This window comes from Thermobia domestica, chromosome 12 (genome assembly GCF_964235325.1).
Source record: "Thermobia domestica chromosome 12, izTheDome1.hap1.1, whole genome shotgun sequence".
Lineage (NCBI taxonomy): Eukaryota > Metazoa > Arthropoda > Insecta > Zygentoma > Lepismatidae > Thermobia > Thermobia domestica.
This window is the reverse complement of record NC_137465.1, coordinates 102,561,001-102,588,972: the sequence shown is the minus strand read 5'-3', so window position 1 is coordinate 102,588,972 and position 27,972 is coordinate 102,561,001. Positions and strand designations below refer to the sequence as shown.

Here is a 27,972-nt window from a genome sequence, read left to right as displayed (position 1 = left end):
GCTACTGTCTATTACAGCGTTTACATAAACATTTTTGAAAAGCGATTATGAATTTCCTTAAGTGCACAACCATCTGTTGCCAGAAATTCAATGACAACTTTTTCTTTTACTTTCAGGTCTATAATTCTAATAAGTCAATCTGAAAAAGAAAAGACTGTACTAGTAGAGTATCTGCATAGATAGTTCAGCAACTGAAATAGAAACAAAATTATAGCGAGGGAGACATTACTTTTTGATCCATCCTCATAGTTTATAGAGAGTTGTAAGCCTCCGATTGATGATGTAAAATCAGTAAATGGGTACAAGTACTATTTTGTGAACCAAAACAACTCAGTCAATCAGGGACTACGAAGTTGTATGTAAATGTGATAGTATTTACATTTACCTGACAAAACGTAATATCAAAACAAGAATTAAAGAACATATTAGAGATTCAGAAGATAATGAATCTGCAATTTCTAAGCATTTATTCTAACAGAAGCATGCTACTGATATACACATATAATAAGAATATACACAAAAAACATTATCGTATACCGCTAGGACTTTTAAATTGTTTTTTATTCATACCAAAAATTGAAATCTTAACATGGGCAGACGAAATTTAAATAAAAATGAAATACAGCGATGAAGGGCATTATTTGAAAAGAAAATCATCATACAATGGTATTTTTTACACAGTAGTTTGTTATTTACAACTGCACACTTTAGCAACTGAAACAGCTGACGTTCTAATAACATGATAAAAATTGAATAAACGAAATCAGGGAAGAGGTTGAATATATGATTTGCTAGGAAGAATTTCAAATTACCAAGCAGGATCATTTTTGATGTGGATAAATCCTTTCTAATTAATCTGAGGAAGATGACACACTAAATAAGTCACGGATATTTTAAGTAACGAATTAGTAAGATAGAACGCTGATAAGATAATATGATCTTAAATGTGTTTGCATTGCATTCATAATGTAGTGAAATATTAAAGTAAATTAGCACATAGCTAAAAACTGAATTAATATTTGAAAATGTAATGAATATGTGTATACATACATGGAAGAGCTGCGTGGAAGATAATTTCTTAGTGTACTAAATGTTACTAGATTTTCATGTGTTTATTTCTTACAGAAGCAGAATACTTTTGTTTCATTTGTAATTTTGGTATTTATCTAATGATACAAGATGCATTACATATTTGTTAATGATCATTTTCAATTAAGGGAAAGCAGTAATCGTTTTTCTTTACTCCAAGGAATTTCTTTGTCTGAACTCTTAGCATTTTCGAAATTTTAGTTATTTTTCTGATACTTCAGAATTTTGTGTGTTCTACCATAATCCGTTGCATTTTTTAGATTTTTAAAAAATGTTCTTAATTAACATTGATTTCATGTTAATTACCAGGTTTGTTATCGTGTCATGATGCAGCTTTGTGGAGTTTACAGCCAACCAGTGTTAGCTGTGAAATTGTTGTTTAAAATGAAGAGTATGGGTATTCAACCAAATGCCATTACGTATGGGTACTACAACAAGGCAGTATTAGAAGCTACGTGGCCATCAGATATGACTAATTCAAGCCAACTTCTATGGAACAAATTAAGGTAATTAAAATATTATTTTTGATTTTACCCACTAAAATAAAGTAAGATTTTGAAGGATATAATGGTGTAATATTTTATAGCATAACGTGAATCCATTGAAATCAGTAGTCAATTTACACATGATATTCACAAAAATTGGTTTTCATGTACTATTGATTTTGTTCGGTATAAATACCATATGCTTTAAATTTTCCAAAACGAAAACAGAATACGAAAGAAAAAAAAAAGTCTTTTGTAGATAGTTCTTCAATTACTTCTAAAGTGAATAGTCTTTAATAAAATGTATTTCTGAGTTAAAGAATATTTTTATTTCTGGTTGACTTGATCAGTTCGCAGTGTTCATTTCCAAAAGTTATTGGGAACCAGATTTAAACCTGATCAAATTTAACATTATCTCGCTTTTACATTTTTTGTGTACTTTTATTCTTAGGCTTAATTTCAGTTTGGTGGTTATTCTTCGTCTTTTGAAAGCTATAGATCAAAATATACAACTTACTTAACTTAGAAACTCATATATAATGTAGTAGGGTGAGTCGTAAATTCGTTCGTTTTTCGGTTCCTACAAATGTACCATATTCATATTACGTGAAAAAAAAACCCAAGCCTAAGCATCGCTCAGTGCTCATGTCAATCGTAATGTAGACATTACAGTTTCTGCATTACATTCAAACTGAGATAGTCAAATAAGACTATCAAGTGGCTATTCGTATACTGTTAAATATTACTAGGAGAAAGGGGTGAAAGCAACGGAATATGCAAGAGAAATCCGTATTTTAGAGAGAAAATAATTTATCAATATTCGTTAACCAAAAATAAAAATAAAAAAATAAATAAATAAATAAAAAACGAGGTTCAGGTCAGGTAATATGATTGAAACTAAAACTTCGGGCCAGGATACCGGTTGCGATGGACAGGAACCTCTTGGAGAAAACTGTAACGACCGATCCACGCTCAAGTACAAGTCAAATGGCAATACAGATGGAATTGTTTCAAAGCACCGTGGGTTATTTTCTTTATCAACTGTAGTGTATCTGCAGACTACTCCGATTTGTACTACACGACCTGGCACCATAACCAGCCGAAATACGATTTACATCGTCAACAATTGTCACAGAATCCTTGCAACAACAGATTCTGGCATCGAATCGTTAGAGATTATGAAAATTGGATTGTATTTGATATTTTTCCGTGGTCTTTAGGGGATTACTTAGTTAAGAAGCACGGTCAGATGTCTAAAGGGTCAAATTTGAAGCAGATCTGATGAATCTAAGATCCAGTATTGTGGGAACTTGTCCCAGATCATTGTAATCGCAGAAATTCGAAGAAACATAAAATCCTGCATACATCCAAACGTTGCCACCACTTAAGATTATCATCTGTTTTGCTCCGTTGTACTTTTCATGCAAGGACAGTAGTTCGAAACATTTGACGATATAGAAAACACGACACACTTTTTTCAAACCTCCAAATTTTGTTAAACATACGATATCTTATTGGCGTGAGATTGTGATTGTCGTGAAACGGCAAAGGACCATCAAACACAGTGACTATCTTGCAGAATAAGATATATATAGCTTCATTATAAATGATTCATCGGGTATTAAAATGAAATGTGTCGAAAACAATTAAAACAATACGTTTGTGCTAGGATTGATTGATTTAACTCGAATGACTTTTTAAAAAATATATCTAAATCAAATTTATTTTGCTTAAAACAGAAGTAAAATGCAGCATTTCTGACTATTCTTGGACACTAATCGAACGTCAGTCCGAAACTTTCATCATAATCCGTACTGTGTGATGGTAGGACCATAATGCAAGTTTAAACAAAATACCTTATATATATATATATATATATATATATATATATATATATATATATATATATATATATATATTAAAATGCTACAATAGCATTTAAAAGTGCCCGAGTTCCAACCTATAACTTTAGTTTTCAAATCTTTCATTTGCGGTTATGTGTGATTTCACGTTTAACAGAGACAAACAGTTTAAGCATTTGTACTTTAAATAGTATAAATTAGTTAACTATATCTTTTTCATAAAGTTTATGATATGAAATTAGTGTTCAAAACCTTTATATTTTAATAAGCCTTCTGCACAATGAATGCAAATGAACTATGCTGCCATCTTTGGAGTTCTTTTAAACTATATGTTTCTGGAAATTTATATGTTTGTGGCCAACCCTTTCGACAATGAGATCTCGGAAACTACAGGCTCTAGAAAGATGACTTTTCACTGATCGATTGCAAATTTTGCGTAGATTGTCCAGTTCTAATTGAATATTTAAAAAAGATATGGGCATTATTTCTTTATTACATTTTTAGGGTACATTGGAAGCGTTGAAATTAAAAAAAACAAACTAAAGCATCATATCCTACTCGCAGAGTTGGCGTGGGTCAGTGAAAACTTGACCTACCACCCACCGTGACCCACGATCCACTCTGACCCACCATCCACCATGACCCACTGTGACCCACCCTGACCCACTGTGACCCACCATGACCCAACACCCACCGTGACCCATCATGACCCACCACCCACCATGAACCACTCTCATCCACTGTGACCTATTCTGACTCACCAAAATCCATCGTCAACTCTGAACACGATACACGGCCTCTTCTGTACTGACTAAAGAGTTTACACTTGTAATAAAACAAGACTGAAATTGTCACTAATCGGAGTTTGAATTTCTAGTCAATCGCTCAAGCACCACTCTGTTACAAAAAGGTGGATCTGACCTTTACAATATCAAATGGTAAAGTGTTTGTCAGTGAGGAAATTGAAACACTTCGAGGTGGGGGAAATTAGTGTGTGCCTAAAATATACTTGTACTAGAAGAGTATTCTGAACGCATTCCAAAAGAAACTTCTATTCGCAGGAAAATACCCCTGTACAATATGGAAAAGGTTATGGTTTCTCAGTTCACATTATTTTTCTCACAAAAAACTTGAAAAATCAGTTTTTCATAGTTTATAAAGGTGCTCGGGTACCCTATGTGAGAGCATCTCCATAAAGTATGCTCATAATTGTAATTTGTGTAATCATTAAAACACCACATTAAATTTAAATTACAAATATGCATAATTGCAATTATTATGAATATTTATTCAAAATAGTATAGCTAAAGCATAGAAGAGACTTACTAAAAAATAGGTACAAAGTTGAATAACACAAATAAGCCATTACTAATACAAGTGTACATTTTTTGTAACTCGTAATTTTCCACCTTAAAACAAACCTGAAATCGGGTTTATTTCCTGTTGGTAACTTATTGGCGGTATATCATCCGCAGCGGAATGATGTCCATCCTTCAGCCAAAAAACTAGCTCGTGTACTTTGAGCTTGTCTAGCGGTGGACCATTAACATTGATGAACAAGTTAGACAATGTTTGAGCACTTAGTCTATTTCTAATATCAGTCATCTGTAAATTCATAAGGGGAAATCCTCGTTCGCACTCTGTCGTGGAAATTTGATAATACTTCTACCCGATTCTGCAACTCCTCATTGACAATCTGCTTGTTAGACTTAAGTCTGATAACGATTTTTCTTAGTCGTTTTTGAAATACTCAGCAAGAAGTACGTATAATCTCTCTATCACCATACAACATCTTTTCCATATCGACCATGTCACTCCTTCGATAGGGAAACTTGTGAATAAATTATCAATTAAAGCCTGATAAACTGATGATTTCTTATTTGTTTATAAATTTAATTTCTACACATGAAGGTTTGATGCTATTACCAAGTTCCCTACTCCGTCTAGAAAGCGAAAGGGAACGAGGTTCCTGGAAAGTGTTCAGAGGTGAATGAGAATTTCCCTCCTCCTTCCGCTTCAATTACCACACTGCTGTTTGCCATGTGCCAAATTGCGATGAATTTAAATTAAAATATCATAGTATAATTATTTCCTTGTTGAAATATCAATACTTTTCAGTGGAAAAAAGGATGAAATTTGAAAGTTCCAAATCAAGGTAAGTAGACCAACGTAAAGGAAAAAAAAGTAAAATTTTCCATATAATTATGCGTACAATCCAAACTTAAAATTTCCGTGTAGTTAAGCTTACAGTACAAATTTTATACCTATTTTAGTCACAAGTTTTTGGGTTGATTGCATTGTGCTGTAAGCGCTCCATATAATAAACATAAGCTTCAGCAATTATTATAGTAGAAAGCAATGAATATATGAAGGCAAGCACTGTATTTTTTGTTTCTGATTTTTTTTTCTTAAATAACATCGATCGTTTTCGATCATTTTTACAAACCAACTCACTACCAATTTTCCATATATAGAAAGTGCCCTCCGCCCACACACACACATAAAGAAGAATTTAAAAAAATGCTAGGACACATTCTGTTTATTTTCAATAATACACTGAATTTCAGCTCCGTAAGTTTAACGGTTTGCGAGATACTCATTTTTTTCGCAAAAATTCTGATTCTCTCTATCTCCTTAGGATAGTATGCATTATAATAAAAAGCAATATAATATCCCAGTTTGGATTAAGGCCTAACTATATACCAAAAGTAATTTCATTTTGACTTTGCAATTTTACCGTGATGATCAGGCACACATAGTTATATTCAATTTCTTAAATAATAATTTATATATTACAGTGATTCAAAAATGTATTTTTTTCAGTAGTTAGCTCCTCTAAAAACTCACAGATCTCGAAAGCCAAGTAGTAGCTTAAGTGCTATTGCTATTATTACAATTAAAAATATCAATATCCAAAAGTGTCTGAAGTTCTTTTTTCACTTGGTTAGATATACTCACCTCAGGTAAGTAGACAGAAACAAGTGGAAAAGGAAGGGAAATGAAGGTCTTGAAAGTAAAACGAAGACAAATTTACCAGTCTTCAGAAGATACTGTCTACAATGCAGTGAGCAGAGAGGGTCGGTAGATCATACTAAGTCTGTGGGTCGCAGTAGGTCATGGTGGGTGGTAGGTCGCAGTAGGTCATGGTGGGTGGTGGGTCGCAGTGGGTCACGGTGGGTGGTGGGTCGCAGTGGGTCACGGTGGGTGGTGGGTCACAGTATGTCATGGTGGGTGGTGGGTCACATGCTGTTGACCCACGACCCACTGACCCACTCAGAAAACTTGACCCACTCCATCTCTGCCTACGCGTTTTACATTCCAACACCACATTGTTGTATATTGGGGTTGTATATGTCTCAGGCGTATGTTTCATGGCCAAATAATAATGAAAAAGGAAGGATAAGCATTTTTCCAGTCTAAGATAAATCTTTATTTTTTGAGTGTTTTGCCCAATGAACACCATATATAACTGACATTATAATTAATTGTATATGTGATGTATTTGCTTATTACATACTGCATACAAGAAGAAAGAAAACGCTGATCATACATGAATTAGAAACTCTAACCGGAAGTAGGCTCAAATCTTGCAAACGGTGCGAGATATTGAGGAAAAATAATTGAAAAAATCTCCCCTTTATGATACCCCTTGCCGATTTTTTTTATTATTATTATTAATAAATATTAAGACGTCTTTCACTTGTGTCTGTAAAGGGACATGTTTATATGTTGTGAGGAATGAGAAGGAGATTTATGCTCATATGCGAATGATGCGCTGTGTAGAGAGCGCAGGTTCAGCTAGTATATAAGTTAGTGGAACATGAATTTTTGACACTGTACCTAATTTAATAATTTTATGTTGTAAAGGAGACTTGAGGATGGAAATTCATTTAACATTCAATACTCAAAATTTTTAATTCAGAATTTTACATACTGTGATAATACATACCCATAGCATTTTAACCGTGTCATAGCATTGGAACGTGTATATATATATATATATATATATATATATATATATAATAGGGGTTGGACAAAAAAAATCTAAAACGTTTGCAAAAGTGTGAAAAATCATACCTAGTATGGTGTGGGGCCTCCTTTTGCGTCCAAAACAGCTTGGATCCGACGTGGAATGGACGTATATAGCTCCTGAATCGTGGTGTGTGGAATTTTGTACCATTGTTCCTCCAAAACATGCTCCAGTTCCTTAAGGGATGCCGGTGGAGGGTAATGAGACCGAACACGCCTTTCTAACCCAGACCACAATGGCTCAATGATGTTCAGATCTGGTGATTGTGGGACCCAGAGGAGATGTGATGGCTCCTGGTCATGCTCCTCAAACCATAATTTCACCGTTTTTGCAGCGTGACAGGATGCCAAATCATCTTGGTAGATATCATCACCATCAGGAAACAATATTTGAGCCATGGGTAGAACCTGGTCCCCAAAAGTGGCCTCATACGCCTTAGCATTCATCATTCCATGCAGTGCTATGATGGGACCTGCGGAAAACCACGATATCACTGCCCATACTGTAACTGAACCATCCCCATGGTTTACAGTTGGGAGCAGACAGTCTGTATCAAATCTGCGACGGTGTTCTCCATACGTAAATACGACCGGTTGTTGGAAACAAGGTGAAGGTCGATTCATCGGACCACATTACGTGTTTCCACTGCTCATGAGTCCACGCCTTGTGGCCCTTGCACCACTTGATACGCCTCTTCGCATTTATTGCTGTGACCAGGGGTTTGGCGATGGCGGCCCTGCCATGAATTTTCATTTTATGAAGTTCGCTCGCACTGTTTTCAATGAAACCGGGTTCTCTAGGCCGAAATTGAGTTCAGACGTAATTTTCATTGCTGTGGTCTGCTTTTTAGCTGCTACAACCCGTTTTAATGCCCTCCGGTCCCTATCTGACAGGATTGTCTTTCGACCACTGTTGTGCTTTGCAGACGTCGTTTGCCCATGAATTGTGTATGCCCTCGACATTGGACACAGTGCCTTTCGATACCCCCACAGTATTCGCCACTGTTGCCACTGAAGCTCCAACCAGACGGGCACCAACGATCATGTCTCTTTATAAGTCGGTCAGATCGCCCATTTTACTGCACCACTTTCACACCACGATACTCACAGGTGAACGGGTTACTGCTGACAGAAGAGGAAGGTCCACATGACACATTGAAAACAAAAAACGATCGGCAACCGCAACACGCGTTGTACAGTGCAGGGCCAAACTTACGTGTCCCGTATGAAGTGGTTTTAGATTTTTTGTCCACCCATTATATATATCCACTACCCCCACAACTTTGACTGAGCTCCAAGATCTCATTACAGCTGCATTTACGACAATTAGTAGGGATATGCTACAGCGCGTATGGGGCAAACTAGACTACCCCATAGATGTGCGTTGTGTGACGAAAGGAAGCCACATCGAACATTTGTAACAGTATGTATGTACGAAGCTTGGGCAGTTTTTGTATATGTATATTTATCATTCGTTATTCCCTTTCAAACCCCATGAATCACTTATAATCACCTTGTATATATATATATATATATATATATATATATATATATAGTATATAAGGAAATATTTATAAAAGAATTAAGATTACTTAGTGAATGTACTTAGCATAAGAATAATAGTTTTAAGGCAGAAATTCTGCTGGATAAAAGTTAAACGCAGTCAAAAACTTAATCAAAACGTGTATTTCCTAATTAAGTATAGTATGTTGTAAAAGCAAATTTTAATATAGATTGAAACCTCCCAACTGCAGATTGTAAGCTGGGTTGTTTCTGAACTCCCCATTGGATGTATATGTAAGATAAATCTTCTCTTTGGAACAAGCTACCCAAAGGTACAAATATTCAAAACTGTTTTTAAGTCATTCTAATATTTACTAGTTACGACTAGAAGATTTCAGATAATTTGAAACAAGTTGATCGCTTAAGCAAAACCTTGTTATCCCGTCCGCCTAATGTTACATTAACAGGCAGTATCAGTAGCACTATCATGGGTTGAATAACTATATTCTCAACTTCGTAAGTTGCAGTCTTTTACTTTTTTTTTTTTTTCGTTCTTTTTTAAAGAAATGTGATAATTGGCGTAGCTTTGTTTCGTCACGCGGGACGCAAGGGTGCTCGACGACGACTTTCTCTATCAACCGATGCTGTTGATCAGTTGTCCATGGAGATTGATGGTTTGTCCAGAACTTCTCTTGAAAGCGGAAATTCCCAGGACTCAACGCATACATTACCCAGAGATTTGCCAGAAATGGGAAAGCTGGAGGAACGAACGCGAACTAGTACAGGTGAGAATAGTAACTAGTTAACTGTAAATTGTGACCAGCCTTAAGATAAATATAGTGTGCTAGACTACACCCAGTTAGACATTCTCTGTCTACGTCCATATTATTTTCTTTTTTTATGATTTTTTATAATGAAGATGCTCTAAAAACTTCTGTTTTTTAGTGTTTTGTATGTATAATATATTCACAAAATTCAGTGGTTGAAGATAATAAATCATTTATGATACAGAATAAATTTAAATACTGCACCATATCGAAGGAAGTAGTCATGTAATATACCGAAATACAGCAAATATATTTCCCACCAATTCCTTTAAGTTAACTCGTTTAGTTTTACTATTATATCTAACGTTTTGCGTTTTGGTATATTTTTATTAGTTTATTCTTTAAAAAAAATGTTTTTTAGCATAGAGATTATGACGAACGATTTGGATTGAACAGCTTTTGACATAAAACTTAAGTTGACACTATAGAAGTTAATGGCTTTGTCCTCTTAGTTAGAAACTAGTATTGTGTTGAAACATTTCGACACGAAGTATTTATTTCTTCAATTATCAGAAAATCGATGCTAATATGGCAAAACTAATAAATTAATTGAGAAAAATTACGTTCTTTGAGTGGTACCAGAGGAAGTTGGGCCATAATTTAAATTTATTCCTCTGTTTTTGTTTGTGGACGACGAAAGTTCGATTCATAGTGAATGAAATATCAGCGACAAAGAAAGGAAGTTAGATTAATCGTTCGTTGAATACATGCTCATATTTTAATCTAAACTCTCCAGTTACAGCTATACGGCGGAAATGAATTATAGTTATCTGAATGTTATGAATTAAAATTGTTAGAGGTTTAGAGGATGGAGATGCATATTTAACGTGCACTTGATTGGAAACTACTACTCGAAGTTTGAGATTATTTTGTTTTACTTTTAGTGCTTTATGAAAGATTTTTGTTTATTGCATAATAAATTTGTTTATTTGTTTCGTTTAAATATTCTGATTTATTATTATTACTATTTAGACATTTATTTTGCATAATTTGTTTTTATTTTACTTCGTAGGAAGTCAGTCTGATATGGGTTATAGTTCAATGAATGAAAATACAAAAACAGGTTCGTTGCAACAACTTAATATAGAAAAAAAAGTTGAAAGGGAGAACGAAAGAGGACCGCTTCGCAAAACAATGTCAGCAGCCACTCTAAGAATCCCTTCTAATATTGGTACGTTATATTCTAGGAAGTCTGACTATGTATGCCTCTTCTGCTGATGGCATGTCTTCTGTTATTGTGGGAACGTTAGATAATGGCCCCATTTTCATGTCGCTTTACACATATTACTCAGTTTCTTACCTTTTCTTTAATATTGCCTGAATTTACTGTAGTTACGTGTATTGTAAATATGAATATTTCGCTTAAATCAATTGTCATTAGCATTACTTATCCATTCTTAGTTTCATCGTACATTTTCATTTCGTACTTCATCTAAGAGCTCTGTTTATTGTATCAACGATCTCATCAAGACTACCATTAAAAGAAACAAAACTACTATTCCTCTCTCGATCATTCTTCAAAGCCATTGTAAAACCCTTATTGGGATATGACTTATTTACTTCACCATATTTTTCTTTTTCTGCAGTTGAACTTGATTGCGAAGCGAAATGTAACACCATGTTTTGGCATTTTTTTAAAACACTATCTTCAGTATATAGATTATATAGATTGCTTTCTGCAGCGTATTAGCAAATGTGCTATTCCAAAATGACATTGTAGCTGCATATCCGTTTTCCCTATAGTCAGTTTCCTAATGCATAATCGTTGCCCTCTGATGTTCTGTGGATGTATGAAGCTAAGCACGTGGTAGAAACAAAGGAATCCAAAAGTAGGAGTGAAATTGAATTACCAGAAAATAGTGAAAACATAATTACACACTAATAAATGTACACGCTTTCCTTAAATACCTTCTGAGATTGGAAGAGAAAGAAATATGAAGGAAAGAAGAACGGAAAAATATAGAACAGAGAAGAAGCTTTGAAGCGTCCAGAAATTCACTACGTTACATTCTTCATCTCATGAAGGATAGATATACAGTGTTTTTATAATTTATTTTAGTTTTCTTTTTTGTCAGAAGGTATCGCATCGATGATTGCGACACAAAATCATAGAAATGTGATGCAAACCAAATACTGCATCGCAAAATGCGATACATTTGAAGTCATAATTTATTATCTAAGTGAGTTTTATATATATATATATATATATATATATATGAAGTAATTCATTCTTTCCTTTATAACATAACGGTTCTCTTTCAATGTCACATATACTTGTAAACGTGCAGAGATAAATATTCCCTCGATCGAAAATTTGGCTTTTCTCTTTAAATGTATTTTAAATTCTCAATACAAACTAATCTATTTATACACCATATTACTGGGAACTGCTCATAGAATTGACGACAAAGATATCTTGAGCATTTAGATATTATATTACATCGGAAATAAAGTGCCTTAGTGAGATTTCGAGATACAAGACCCAACTTTCGGAAGCAAGATCACTAGCAAACTCATAAAACTTCAGCAATATTCTCTTTTCTGCCCTTCTATCTTTTGCAGAAAGTTCATAAATGACGGATCTAGTTGCTACATACCATTGGCGCAGAAATATTCTTTTCGCTAAGCCCTCATAGTTTCCATTGAAAATGGAGAAAGAAAAGTAATGTTTGGTATAGAACTTTCAGATAAGTGGAAAAGCAATTAGATCCGAGTAGCATATTGCTACAGTATCAGTTCGGAAATTAACATTTGTGTAAAATTAACTTATCCTATCTTTCGTAAAATGAAGGTTCATTTCGTAGACTGCGTAATTCCACTTCTCCGTTTCGTGATAACGTTATGATTCCAGTACTTTAAAAAAAAATTCAAAACCAGCTACCAGCTTAGATAATTTATAGCACATATTTAGCACTTTAAAAACAAATAAGGGCCGCGGTGGCCCAGTGGTACAGCGTTCACCTCTGGTGCTTGGGGTCCCGGGTTCGATCCCAGCCCCCGCCAAGTGAACTTTGTGGTGGACAAACCGTGTGCGTGGGTTTTCTCGGGGTTCTCCCGTTTCCTCCCACTTTCTTCATTCCACCATTTCATTCATTACTCATCACCACCGTCTCCTTTAGCCTAACCGGCATAAACGTGGGACGTAAAACTCAAACATTTCATTTCATTTTTTAAAAACAAATACAACTAATATTACTTTTTGTTTGCATTGCTTCTTCTCATTATCGTTTGTGATATACAAGGGAAAAAAAGTGTTAATTTCCAGAGGTGAGTGTAAAAAATGTAATAAATTATTTTTTTAGAACGAAAGTCCGGTTTCTTTTGGGTCCTCTCTCGTACACGCAGATAAAAAATAACGAATAAGATAATGATCACTGTGCGTGGTTGCATACCTCCTCAAAAAGTACTAGTAAAGACGTTGTGAAAGATTTCACTGGAAACGTTACGTCGCTACAATGTAAAAATACGTACAATACAACCCGATAGGTAGCAGAAAATAAAGTGTTAATTTCCTGTCCACAGAAAACAGTAGAATAAATAATATTAATGTTTTCCTATACTACTAAAAAAAAGCAATAAAAAACTTGAAAATTACTACGCAGATTTAAATTTGTTTTGCAGTTAGCGACATACACACACACACACACACACAAAAAAAACATACCAAAAGCAACATATAATTCAAAGTAATCTAAACACACCGTAATTGTCTTGTTTTAATGCTGTGCTGAGTGGTAAGTGGTACTACGCGAGGAGGTACAGTGCAGATTCATGTATACAGTAGGTTTGATTTTGGTGATACGAAGCGCGCATCCTCTCCGATTTTAAATATCAAATTGTGGTTGCGTCATTTAAAAAATGAAATCTTAAAGATCACACTGTTACATTCTGTAGATCAAAAGTCACGGATGATTTATGAATGTGAATAATTATGAAAGAATTAGTGGACTGAGAATTTAGAAGAAAACGGTGAAACCTTTAGAAAAGCCACGGACAAAATATTGTCAATATCAAGCTTACATTGCCTCGGATCGAATCCCGTCGCATCAGGGATGAGCTCTCTCACTGATACACTGTGTCGCGCTAGGATGCGTGATTAATTGAAACAAATTTATCCAAGACTATCACTTTGTTATATGTATTTAGAGCAACAATGTCCAAGATAATGATGGCATTTTTTCTTTAGTTTAACGTCTAATGATTGTGCACTGAAGTAAAGGGAGACAGTGACGGAAAGATGGATGAAAATGGTGGAGTGACGAAAGTAGGAGGGAACAGGAAAATCCCGAGAAAAGCAACGCATAGGTATTTATCCGCCATAAAACTCGCTTAGCGGAAGCTGGGATCGAACCAACTATCTCACGCGCCAGAGGTGAGTGCTCTACACAGCCAAGGTGGCCAAAAGGAAAACTCATTGTAAGACTATGAGGGAACAGAGGAAGCGGACAGAAACCTAGCCTAGGTGAGAGGGATCGACGAACATTAAGGATTGGTACAAAAAACCGTAGAACTAATGCAGCACAGTTGAATCCGTAACTCGATCATGATTTGAAAGATTAGTTTTTAGAATCGATGATCTTGCCACTTCGAAATCTCTGATAACAGCCACGCAATAACTTTAACAAGATGCTACCGAAACATAAAAGACATCGACCACCGATGGTTGAAACAAAGTAACATGGTACAATGAGTCATCTTTCCTCTTGTTTCCAACGACAGGCTGGAGAATGTATGGCTAACGCCCGAAATATTAGCGGTGACTGGTGGACCGCAACTTCACGGTCTTCCATTTGCCATGTTATTATACTCTCAAAGGACGGATTATTACCAAAGATTATGGACATTTTAGGTAACGGGCGCATCGTATGGTACATATGTTCCCTAACAACACGCGATTTTCCAAGATAAATTCACACAGCTATATCTCTTCAGGTATGGTTTTAGCAATACCAGGATATCCATTCAAAACCTACTCTGACACGTTCAGTTCCCTGACTTGAACATTATTGAAAATCTATAGTTTCATAGCGGAGTGTCCAGTGCAGATTTCCTCGTTCATCATCACCATTTTCAGTGGAGTGTAAAGTAAAGAGGAAAGGAAAACTTAAGCGCTGGTTTTGTCTCTGTTCTACACTGTGTTGAAGGTTCATCCAATATTCGAAAGTGTGCATATATATATACTTTACATATACGAAAATAATGAGAACATAAGGATAACACTGCAAAAGTATACTCTAAGAACTTCGGCGTAAATCGGATGGAAAAGGGTATATATATATATATATATATATATATATATATATATATATATATATATATATATATATATATATATATATATATATATATATATATATATAAAAAAAAAAAAAACACACACACAAGACGCTAAGATGCGTCCCCGTGGGCACCATGGTGGGATTTAGGATCACATAAATGTTACCAGGCTCTAGGTAGATGTAGTTTAATGGAGGAAGAAAAAAATTAATGACACGGTAGACCAATAAGAGTGAAGACGAACGAAAGAATAACAAATTAAGAAAAAAAATTAGAAAAAAGATCGAAACGTGCAAATTAATAAAAAAATAGTGACAATAAAGAAATATTAAAAGGGAATAAAAAATAAAACTAAAATTAGCAAATGGGAACTAAGGCAGAATGAGAAGTGTGTGGAAGACATAAAGTAAATAACAGTAATTAAAGAAACGGGTGATGATTTTTTTAAAAAAAAAGGCTCGAGGAACAGAGGAGTTCAGTGGGGCAGAGTATTACAGAGAGCCAAGAGCAGAGGATGATTCGCGGAAAAAATGTTAATGTGTCTTGCCATGTCTTTTTGAAGAACATGGAGGAAAGGATTGTGGAATACTTTCGTGGAGGTTATGGACAGGTGTACTGTTAGGACGGTAATATTTTCTGGAACAGACGGATGAAGGATTTTGTATACTGCAGAGTATCGATGATTTTGATATGAATCGAAATATTATTATACTTTCATCAGTGTAGAGAGATAGGCAGTTGTGTATTTATGAATGTATATGAAGAGATTTGAAGAATCGCAACTACGAAATAGTAGAAATTACTATCATGTGACCATGTGACCCGCATTCAACATTTCGCCCACATGGACATATCTCAGCCTTTTCTCTTTTTTATTTTTTTCTCTATTCCTACTTCCTTCTCTCCCTATCTGATGAAACGATTCATAATGTATTATTTAGTGTTGTGATTATGTTTATACTTTTTTCTGGTAAGTAATTCGTTTTGTATGTTCGGGATTCCTTTGCTTTAACTACATATAATATTTTCAGTTCAGCCTATTAATATTAATGCACTGATCACACCTACTAATTTCTAATAATTTGTTGCGTTGTTTGGAATACATAGAACTTGGTTTAACGAATTTACTGTAAATTGTTTATATATGTGATAAGTGGATCTAACCTTCACGTTTGTAGTTATATGTTAGATGCAGCAGTTCATTTCTTTATTTCTTACTGATCCAAGTCTCTCCTTAAATTTCGCAACTTGGATTGGTAATTGAAATTTTTCTTTTTATTTACTTTATATGTGAGTGTACACAGACAAAAGCTGGGAAAATACTCTTTTATTACCATATTAGCAATAAATCACAGTACCCATACACCTACATTGCAGGTAAAATTCTGTGAAGCTAGCATATGGTGAGTAGAGATACTGGTTTATTCTATAGAAAGTTGATACTCCCCGTGCACTTCAGTACTATATGTTTGATATGAAATCAAATTTGAATATCTGTATTGATTTTGCTCGTATTACGGTTGAATATAAACATAACAAGTAAAATATACTCTCGGTAAAGGATTTTCAGTTATTCGAAAAAAAAAAAGTCATAATTTCAAACAAAACATAGTGCCCATTCTAAAAATTAAGTTGTCTCGGAAGCCTAGTAAAAATAATACTTTAACATAATTTCATATTTCTTCTATCTAAGTAGACTCACTAAACATTTCTGTATTTACTTTTTGTACTTTGTAGGAATGATGATATATATATTTTTTTTTCTGTACTAACTGCAACACAATTCACTTCCTGTGGTATACTAATATTTTATTTTTATTTATATATTTATTTAAAAAAAAAAACGCGAACACTGGTATACTCAAGATGAGAACGTCTGTATCTGACCAACACGTCCGAAATAAACACTTTTGATCATAAGAACATCAGATATTTTTAAATCAAATTGTATTACTATTAGATGATTGTTTAATGTTTAGTCTCTTTAGTTTTTACAGAAAATAAGCCTGATGCTGCAGCCGTAAACAAATCAAATACAGTAGACTTCACTGCATCAGACCAGTTCAGATCTCGTGTTGGTAGCATAGTAAGAAGTTCAGCGAAAACACTTACTTCAGCGTCACTGCAACCTCAAACATGTAAGTAGAACTACTAATCAAACTGAAGCTATGTTTGTAGAATTTAAGAAATGTAAGAAGTAAAAAAATACCCTTCCACATTCACTGCTTACTCATATTCTGCTGTTATTATTAGCAGCGTTGATTAATAAAATATACTTCCTTTGCTTATATTTTTAAAACTTTCTCAAAGGAATGCTGCGCAGGTATTAGAGACACGTTATCGTTGGTAATGTGAAATTTTACAAGAGAAGAAAGAGTTCATTTTTTGAGTACGTTCTGATCATTCAGATTTTACGTAGGCAGTAGTGAATTTTCAGTTGGAAGTGTGTGTGTTTGTGTGTATGTGTATGTGTATGGAGGGCAAAGGCAAAAGTTTCTTTTTCCTTTAGTGAAACGTGCAGTAATTACCGTTCAGTAGAAGCAAGCGAAGGATGTAATTTTAAGGAGGAGGGGGGAGGGATTACCCAGTATTCTTGGCTTATCTCAAAGAAAGACCACGCTGTGATTCATGAAAAAATTAAGTAATATTCAGAAGAGTTATTATTAAAAATGTTAAGACGGAAGTGAATTCGCTGTCTTTCTCCTGACTAAATTCATCAATAATCCTATTAACAGACCTCCAAACCAACACCCTATATTCAATGAGAATCGCTTACATTTAGGAAGGTTGTTAAATATGGCTTTCTAAGGTACCAGTGACTGACTGGATTATATCTTCAGCAGTAGGATTTATTTTAAAGTCTTAAAAAAAAATACATGCCTACTATAAAAATGGGAGAAGGTTTACATATGTCGTGAAACATATTTTAAGACGGTAGTAATTTTATCCCTTACGTATGATCGATTTTAGATATAAGCAATATAAGGATTAGAAAACCCGAAGAAAAATATTTATCTTATTTAATCAAAGTCATTTTATGGAAAATAATGTAGGAAAATATTTTCTCGGAAACTTTCAAGTTGGTGTGTGTTTGCGTCGTTACTCTCGTCTAATTTTCAACCTTAAGTTATGCGTAATCGCGAACTCATAAATTAAGAGAATTTTACTCTCTTATCCTTGACCAATGTCTTATGTAACCCTTAGCGAATAGACTTTATAGATAATCTGTAACGAAAATATACGCCAAGTGTAATTAAATTCGGCTAAATTTTGAAAAGTTACCTAGGAAAAGATTACACAAATGCACGTCTTGTCGAATGGTTGAAGCTCGGTGTGGTGACCATCAAAGAGGCCTACGGGAAACACTTAGAGGGAGTCTGCTGTACTGAAATTGACTACCAATACTGGTTTGCATGTTGATTATTATTATTTTTTTTTTTTTTTTTTTTTTTTTTTTACATGTTTGAAACATTAACATGTAATTTTCGAATGCATACTTTGTTTTGTTGATTATAAATTTTGAGAAAGTGATTACGTTAAAAAGCGTTGTAGCTGTACACTATAGGGTACATCCATGCATATTGGTCAGGAAAAGCCTAAATTGATGAGCGATAACTTTTAAAAAATGTAATATTTTCTGTTTATATATATTATTATATTTTTAGTTTAATTGTAGTGACTACAGGTTTTGAGTCATATTTCCAGTCGAGTCATATATAACGAGTCGAGAAGCACCCATATTTGTTTTCAAAGATGCGTCATTTTGCAGTGTCGGAAGGAGTTACCTCAGGCCCTAATCGTTCTGTCGATGTGGAATGAAAACCAAAACGTAAGGTACAAGACTCTGCATTAGCCATTGTCATCCCAGAAATATGAAAGGGTGAGATTGAGATTTGAAAAAGTAGGTCATTCACGAAAAACGTCTTGACCTCAGCAAATGATTTTTACGAGAGATGAAATGGTCAGGACATTGAACTTTCCTGGATTAAGAAGACCTCTAACGTAGATTGTTCAGGGGTTTTGTCTGTAAATTCTTCTTGTAGCATTAATTGTAGTAAATGTTTAGAATCTGGGCACTGAGTACAGTTATCCATCATGCATTGCGAATTGTTGAGATTTCAGGTCAACATTTGAAGCAAATCTTCATAGTCTACGTTTCTTCACGTTCTGGTGATTTATATATGTACAATCCGCCACAAAAGTTCTTTCCGTCTGGTAAAATTTATTTTGGGGATAGCGGCGGAACGTACACAGTTTCACCGAGTTTCAAGGCTTGAACGTACAAGAAAATTACATTCTCTTTAATTTACTGAAAACTGTGCCCAAATTGTCCTTCCATTCTGAAGTTACTTACGAAACTAATTTCACCAAACGAAAAGAAGTTTTGTCGCAGACCGTACATACAGAATGTGTTCTTGATGTACCAACAAATACACGCCATTTGGGTCTCAGTTCGCAGAATTTTGAGCACTTAATTCTACTCTCTGGTTGGGTATCCTTAAAGTGTTCGTACAAGTCGTTCAAGTTACCAAGTAGTAACTGCTTCTGCTTGTGAACTTGAACACCATTAATTCACCACACAGATACAAAATCATTTTTGCCCGGTTGAATCCTCTTGCTTTCCTCCTTTGTATAAAAATTTAAAACTTATTCACGGTTCTGTCATCAGTATTTTTAACATTTCTTTTCGATACATCTGGAAATATTCCTTGAGTTCTCGTTAGTTCCTTTGCGAGTTTAACTGAACGTTCGAAAACATTAAGGTCAGTATTCTTTTTCTTTCGTGGCCACGATTCGGGTAGTAAACTTAATATTTTTACCTTTTCTTTTTTCACAGTGACAGTGCATTTCTGTTTCAGTTTTTCCATTAGTACTTCATATTCTTCAGCCAAAGATAGTGACGACACATTTTCTGTTGTTGATTCATCAACTGAACTTTGTTCGAAGAAAGCTGCAAGCTTTCCTTGAATTGAGTTGATTTTGAGTTTAACGTCCCGTTCAGCAGCGAGGCTATATGAGACGTGGACCTACTGATTAACGTGGAATCCGAACCACATGAGCTCCCGCCGGGAATCGAACCCGGGTCTCCCACGCCAAAGGCGCGTACGCTAACCGCTTAGCCACGAGGGAGCTCGCAAGCTTTCCTTGTAGGTCTGTAGATAATTGTAACTTCTTGGTAATTGCTCTTGGTCTTTGTTTAACTTCCTTATTTTCGAAATAGGTGTTGAACATAAGTTAGAATACGTTGCATTCATTGCGTGATGGAGGGACAAAATCTGTCATTTCCTGATTCTTCACCATTGATTTTACGTTGTATATATACACAGCCAATAGTCTTTTGTAGTATAGGATAAAATGATTTTCCATAAATCAAATCTACTGCGTAATTATTTTCCTTCACTAAGTGCACACTCGTAATATGGAAGTCCTTTCATTGTAATTTTTTTTTTAGAGAATCGTACACGAGTTACCAAAAAGATAATGATACTTTCCTGTAAATTTCACTTCATGATAATTGCATATTTTTACAATGCCACTGTTTCTCAGTATGGACATATTTTTTTTTTCTTTTTTCACTGAAACCACTAAAGTTCCTTCATGTTACCAATCAATTTACCTTAATCACATTCCATCTTGTCACTAACTGGATGCACAGCATTACAGGATAACAACCTTACGTTAGAGCTGCACGCACATGGCTGAGGCACCAGTGGTGAATTCCCATGAGAGGCATATCTGAGCACGATTGTGCTGACTGTTCATTTCTTCTGTTGACTAAATATGTTCATATACTAAGGATAAAAATTGTTCATATGTTTTTATTCATCCCATTGTGAGTCATTCATTCACTGTCAATTGATTTATGATGCATATTCAGAGAACTCTTGTTTATCCCTATTTCTGCATGTGCTTATGTGTACGATGTAACTTTATGTTCATAATAAAGGTACTTACAGTGAAATTTGAAACTCCTATTTTCGGAAACACGACATTCTCATACAGAGCTGTGATGGAGAGGAATTGTATATTTTGATCAGGCACTCCACCAGATCAAAGAAATGTGCGTATTTTTTCTTTCTCAGGTTCTTCACAAAATCGTACAAAACAAGAGGACACTCTAAGGGGCCGAAACTTTGTGCATGTACACATCTAGTTAGATGTCTTCATCCAGAAAAGCTCAACTTTCCATTCCATTTCCTTTCCTGCAAAAAGCATCCGCTAAAGTTTACTTTTTTTTCGTGATTTACCTACTTTTTCAAACCTCATTTCATCCTTCCGTATTTCTGAAATGACAATGACTAATACACAGTCTTGTAGCTTACATTTTGGTTTTTATTCCATATCGATAGGATCAAGGCCTGAGAAACTTCGGATTCGGTAACTCCCTCCGGTACCATAAAGTAGCACATCTTCGAAAATAAATATGGTTGCCACTCGAAACTTATAATCACTACAATTACACTAATGATTGATTTGAACTAACAATAGTCGAGCAACACACATTGGATTGCTTGATATGGATTTACCCTGCAGGAATTTTTCGTCATTCTAAGATACTGCAGTGCTTATTGAAGTAGGCGTTGAGAATTTTTATCATATTACGTTATACTATACGTAAGAAATGAGGCGATTTTAAGATTCAATTTATTAACACTTTTGCAAATAGTTAACGTGATACTTAATAATAATTATTTGTAGCCACAAGATTCTCCTTTTGTTCTTTTAATTGTTAACTTGCGATGTATATTCGAAAGCTACAACATGAGTTTTTGTGAAGAAATGTTCACTAAAAATATGAATCACATTGTACATAAATAAGATTTAGGTATCATAATAACTAACCTGTATTATGCCGTAGTATTTAGAACCATGAAATCATTTCGAGAGCTGTTCCTGCTTTCTTCGTTGGTTATGGTGTTTAAAATGAAAGCTGACATCGGAGAACTCACATTCTTATTTGTTACGTACTGTCACAAGTCATCCTGTTAAAAACAAGCTGGTCTACTCACACAAACATACAATTGAAAAGGTTAGAGAATAAAGATAATGTTTAACAAGTTCTACATTTCGAAAAAATTGAGGCCAACATTTTTATGATTGCATTTATTAGTGGATCACTATACATATTGCAAATCTCTCTCTTCATCCAGACGAGGAATCACTTAAAGAAGATATTGTGTAGCTAGAGTAACGCATAACCCTTTCATCCACCACCAGAACTCGATCTTAAAAAGAACATGACACCTTCATTTGCTAACCCATTCAATTGTTAAAACAAACAAAAGAAGTACATTCATTAAAAATATCTGCAAGATAATTTACAAAATATAACTGAACTATTTTTAATATTGGGTACCCAGACAGAAAATGCAGGTGGTTTACAGACGCCTGTGAAACATGCATAAACGGGCATATATTTACAGGCGCCTGTACATGTGCCTGAAAATGAAACACTTTTAAATGCATGAGACAGGTATCGATTTGTTTCAAGATCATTGCATGTTTATTTCGTGGAAACAGGTAGTTTTCGTGTTGATAAGGTTGCAACCTTGCAACGTGAAAAATGCGTGTAAACAACATGTAGAGAGTGGAAGGACATGTACGTAACTGTCATACTCCATGTAGTTGACATATACGTTACCTCATGAGGATCTGACGACAGCTGCTTTTCATTTGATAAAAAATGTAATTGACATGTTAAATACATGTGAAATACAGGTGTTAGCGAATTAGTAGGCGTGTGAGCGAAATATACATATAATGTACATCACATAAAGTGTACATAAAATTGGCGTGTCACAGGTGTTGGACACGCATAAGACATGTACGTTCCATGTATATACACGGCAGAAGAGACATGTAGGTAACATGTACATGAGAGCCACATGTAACATGCAGTTTGCCTGTTCATGAATTGGGTATGTATTGTATAAATCACATGCATGTTATACGTTAATCGCATGTATATAATATACATGAGACCTGCATGTTACAGGTGAAATATTTCTAGCTGTGACATATGTGGGAAATGTATGTTACAGGTGGATTACTAGGATGTAGGCTGCATACTTTAAGGAGTAATATTACTATTTGATTCATCTAATCCAAGGGTCTGCGCACGCTTCTGTATATACGTCTCAGCTCCTTGCATATGTGCCATGTCAAAGTGGAGACTTGATGTCTGGATATTGCATGTTCCCTACGCCTGTAACGTGAATGTTTCACTAATCAACCTTGTCCATCGCATTTACCTGTTTAAGCTATTTACTCACTACACGTATCTGTTTAATCCATTTATTAGCAGTCATGATCATTGTACGTTCCCATTCATCTCTACATTGCCTGTATACTGCATGTAGGTGAGTTCACACCTTGCATGTTACAGGCAATGTGTCCAGTTCTATTCCAATGTATTATACATGTGTCAGGACCTTGCATGTGTGCATGACAAAATAGAGACTTGGTGCCTGAATATTACATGTTTCCTACACCTGTAACATTAATGATTCACTCCAATCAACCTTGTTCATTGCATGCACCTGTTAACTCATTTATTGGCAATCATGATCATTGCATTTTCCGTTTACCTGCACATTGCCTGTACATTGCATATAGGTGGGTTCACACTTCGCATGTACACGAAGATAATACAGGCAATGTATTCAGTTGTAATCCCATGTATTATACATGTGTCAGGACCTTGCATAGCGAATGTTGAATTGGAGATTTGTGCCTGAATATTGCATGTCTCCTATGCCTATGACGTGAATGTTTAGCTCCTATCAACTTTGTTCACCACACGTATCTGTTTAACCCATTTATTGGCAATCATGATCATTGCATATTCACCTGTACACTGCACGTAGGGAGTTACACACTTCTCATGTACACGAAAATGATAAACGTAAAATAACTTGCGTTTTCCATGCTATACGCTAATACATGGTATTTATATGTAATGCGAATGTCACACATGTATATTACATGTTGATAAACAGGCACCTTCCTTGTACTTTTCATTTTTACTGTAATGCGAATGTTACCAGCAATCCATTCAAGATACTTTACATGCACATATTCTCTCTATTTACTTGCATGTGAGTGACTATGTGTACATTGCATGTTCTCATTTTAATGTACTGGCTCTGTACAGCGCGTTTCCGTGCAAAATTTCTAACAGAAGTTTAATACTTTTTCGACATGTATATCACATGAAGACAATGTGCCTGTAATATTTTCTTTACGTGTGTTTTCGCCGAAATAAGCGCCTGTATAATGCCTGTCAAAATCTGACAGGCTTTTACAGACAGTTCCATGTACAAAACATTGCATGTTTCCTCAAACATTTTCATAATAGTAGAATAAATGCTGCAAAGTTTTCAATATTGCCAGTACCTACTGGCTAACAACAAATTGCTCCTGTGTAGCGCCCTTGAGTATAAACGGGGAAGAAAAGAAATATTAGGTAGAGTTAATGTTAATGGAACCCAAATTTTTGAATAAAACTATCTCAGTTTTTATCAAGGGTACCATGATTCAAAGTATTATTAACATGAACAAATAAGAGAGATTATTGCGTTTAATGATTTGATTATTTTATTTTGTCGTAAAGGTACATTTACTTTTTATGTTGTCATTTATAACATAGCATCTACGTTCATCTAAATATTGTGAGACGAAGAGAGCAGGAGCGGCTCGTGAAATGATATAATTACGGCATAATATAGGTTAATTATTATGCTGCAATAACAAAAAGAGTTAGTCAACTTCTTTTCACATTTTAAGAAAATTTAGGGTGTAAAAAATCAGTCTCGGTGGCTATCTTACTAGATACATTATCACATCGGCCATTCTATTGTGCATGTTTAGATCTAAGATTTTAAACTTAAAATTGCACCTAGATTTAGCATTCTTAATACGGATAAAAGAAAGAACTCACTTTAATATTCATCGACCTACAAATGGATGAAATATCGGCGATATTTCGGAAAAGAAACAGTGTCTATTCCCAGTCCGTGATGTATACGCAAGATCATAACCTACTTTTCCTTACCTCATTATTAGTGAATATCACTGTAGATCACTAATGTAGAATATTAGCTAAGTAAATGGAAAAAAATAGTTTGGAGTTAAAATAAAAAAAAAAAAAAAAAAAAAAAAACAGTATAGGCCATGATTTGTATAACATGCTAGTATGTATTACAACATAGTATACCGGTACACCTTAATTTTTTCCTTCGCTTTAAACCCCAAAACATACAGAATAATCTCTTATGAATGAAGAAATTATTTTGTAGACAAGTTCTCGTTAAGTTGCGTATATGAGTTGAAAATGAGTGTAAAGTTTCATGTATTGCAAAGACTAACATAAAAAATGGTATTAAGGATAAAGGAGTATGTAAGGAACGCGAAGAATGAGAATACTACTCTATCAGATCTAAGAAGACATGTACACATCTCTAAATACAGTATTAAGTTTCTCCACATATCAGCTTCGTGTATTTAGAAGAGTATGTTTGAAGCTTTTTATATTAGAGCAAAAAATTTAGGACTCAACATGGAAAAATAAAACTTAGATAAAGGCACGGGTACCATGATATTCAAGTTCAAGAAGAAAAATCACATTTAAATTTTTTTAATGTTCACTTTTTTTTCCGTAACCAGAAATTATCTATCTGAAAGTGATATTTTTTCATTGATGCCAGAAGATTACCTGTAAGATTTCAAATGGTGACAAAGAAAAATTTTCGATTACGTAGACTTCTTGTTCTAGCGTATAATACCATGCATATTATTAATTTAAAATTTGTTACTTAGTGAGATTCAGTCGTAGTCAATATTTTCCGTTATCTTGTGAAAATATTCAACTGAGAGAATATTAGTACATTCTATTTAATGCATTGGTATATTGTAATATGTGGTAGCATGTTACACGATTCATAAACTATATTAGCATTTCGTTTGTTGAGTCTAAATTAATTTGCTTTGTTTAAGTCTAATTAGCTTGTTATCCATATAAGTAATCTACAGTGATTATTTATTAATATTGTAAGGAAATGTGATGATGCGACTTCAGGGCCTGCGGATAGGAATCATTCAGCTTACAAAATATCACCGATGGCATACTAACATAAGACTTTAATTAGTACAAATGTATTCCATACGATGTACTCAAACCACAAAAGGAAAAGTTCAGTCAACATTTTAATGATCTGTTATATATATCGGAAAGTTCTAATAAGCATGGTGAAAATCTTGTCGTTTACATGTTATAAGCTGCCGAAAGCTTGGGAAAGCACAAACTACTGAGCATAGGCGTGATGCGGCATGATATTATCAAATGATCCTAACCTGCTCTATCTAGATTTGCAGTTTTCAGACTTGTGCAATGGCGGCGCAAGGGATTCCCCAAAGGACGTTAGGGATTCCCGGACATTTTATGACGTAAACTGAGTTGACAGGAGTATGTAAAAGACGTCTCACTACCTGGAAATAATACCACGTAGCAGGTCAGCACACATACGAGGGGGACCCAAAAGAAACCGGATTGAAAGAGCGCTGCCGTTCCTAGGCGTAGTAGAGAGTTCTCCTGCTAGGTGGATTTAGTAGAGACCTTCCCAGATCAGTTGGCCAAGCGGCGTCTGCGTAGGAGGTTAACGTTTGGTCGTATTATTGTTTTTTCAACTGTTCTCGTTTGCCGCCTGCGAAATCGTTATGGCAGATTCAAAGGAACAAGGGGTGTGTTTGCTTCCTATTTGGAAAATCGGAAATGAAAACTTACCAAATGCTTCAACAGGCTTTGAAGAAGGATACTATGAACAGCACACAATTTTTTGAGTTGTTTGGGCGCTTTAAGTGTAGTGAGATGAGTGTTGAAGATCATGCTCATTCTGGGTGCTCTACATCATTTCGAAACGACGAAAACATCGAACAAATCTGCCCCAAAATCAGCGAGGATCGTCGTTTCATTATCGGTGATATTTCAAAACAGGCACGAGTGAGTTGGAGCTCGAGCCAGCGTGTGGTTTTGCAAATGAGACATGTTGCCGCTAAGTTTGTTTCTCGCCTGCTCACACAGGATCAAATCATTCATCTGAATTTGAACCAAGACTTAAAAAATCAGATTGAAAGTGATCCAAACTTTTTGACGAAAATGATGACTTTTCCGAGAATTAAACAAAATCTAAAAGGAAAATGTTTTGGATAGTGTAGAGGCTGTGTAAAAAGAACTTCGCAGAGCGCATTGACCGATATAAAAGTTCCAGAGTTCCACAGGTGCTTCAAACAGTGGGAAAGAAGATAGGAGAAATGAATCGCATTTAATGGAGAGTACTTTGAAGGAGACTGAAAGAATTTTGTAAAAAATGTAATAAATTATTTTTTTAAAACGAAAGTCCGGCTTCTTTTGGGTCCTCCCTCGTACACGCAGATAAAAGATGGCGAATAAGATAATGATCACTGTGCGTGGTTGCATACCTCCTCAAAAAGTACTAGTAAAGACGTTGTGAAAGATTTCACTGGAAACGTCACGTAGCTACAATGTAAAAATACGTACAATACAACCCGATAGGTAGCAGAAAATAAAGAAATTTCGATTGCTAATCTGCTCGTATTAATGATATCGCAACACTTTGAGAACGCGTCTACCTTTAATACTACAAGAATTGAACAAGAACTACTATTAAGAGACAAACAAAGAACATGTAATAATAATAATAATAATAATAATAATAATAATAATAATAATACACATAACTGTTTGAGCACATTCATTTCGATGAGTACATCACACAAATGAAACTAGAGTACTTTCTTTTTCTGAATCAATAACAGATCGTCATGAAAAGAATTCAAATGTCATTAATATGAGCAGATTAGTAATCTCAATTTCTTCATTTT

The 27,972-nt window shown here is 34.8% G+C and overlaps 1 protein-coding gene across 7 annotated transcripts in view; it reads left to right on the top strand.

Annotated features, from left to right (window-relative positions):
* Nucleotides 1-27,972, top strand: part of LOC145666559 (DENN domain-containing protein Crag-like) — a 252,916-nt gene that overhangs the window by 149,940 nt on the left and 75,004 nt on the right. For 6 of the 7 annotated variants that reach the window (XM_081733899.1, XM_081733900.1, XM_081733897.1 and 3 more), the window contains exons 18-21: nucleotides 1,399-1,595; nucleotides 9,533-9,753; nucleotides 10,808-10,966; nucleotides 17,061-17,210. In XM_081733899.1, coding sequence (XP_081590025.1) covers nucleotides 1,399-1,595; nucleotides 9,533-9,753; nucleotides 10,808-10,966; nucleotides 17,061-17,210 — 727 coding nt within the window. The remainder of the gene's footprint in view (nucleotides 1-1,398; nucleotides 1,596-9,532; nucleotides 9,754-10,807; nucleotides 10,967-17,060; nucleotides 17,211-27,972) is intronic. The other variant, XM_081733901.1, reaches the window with a different exon arrangement.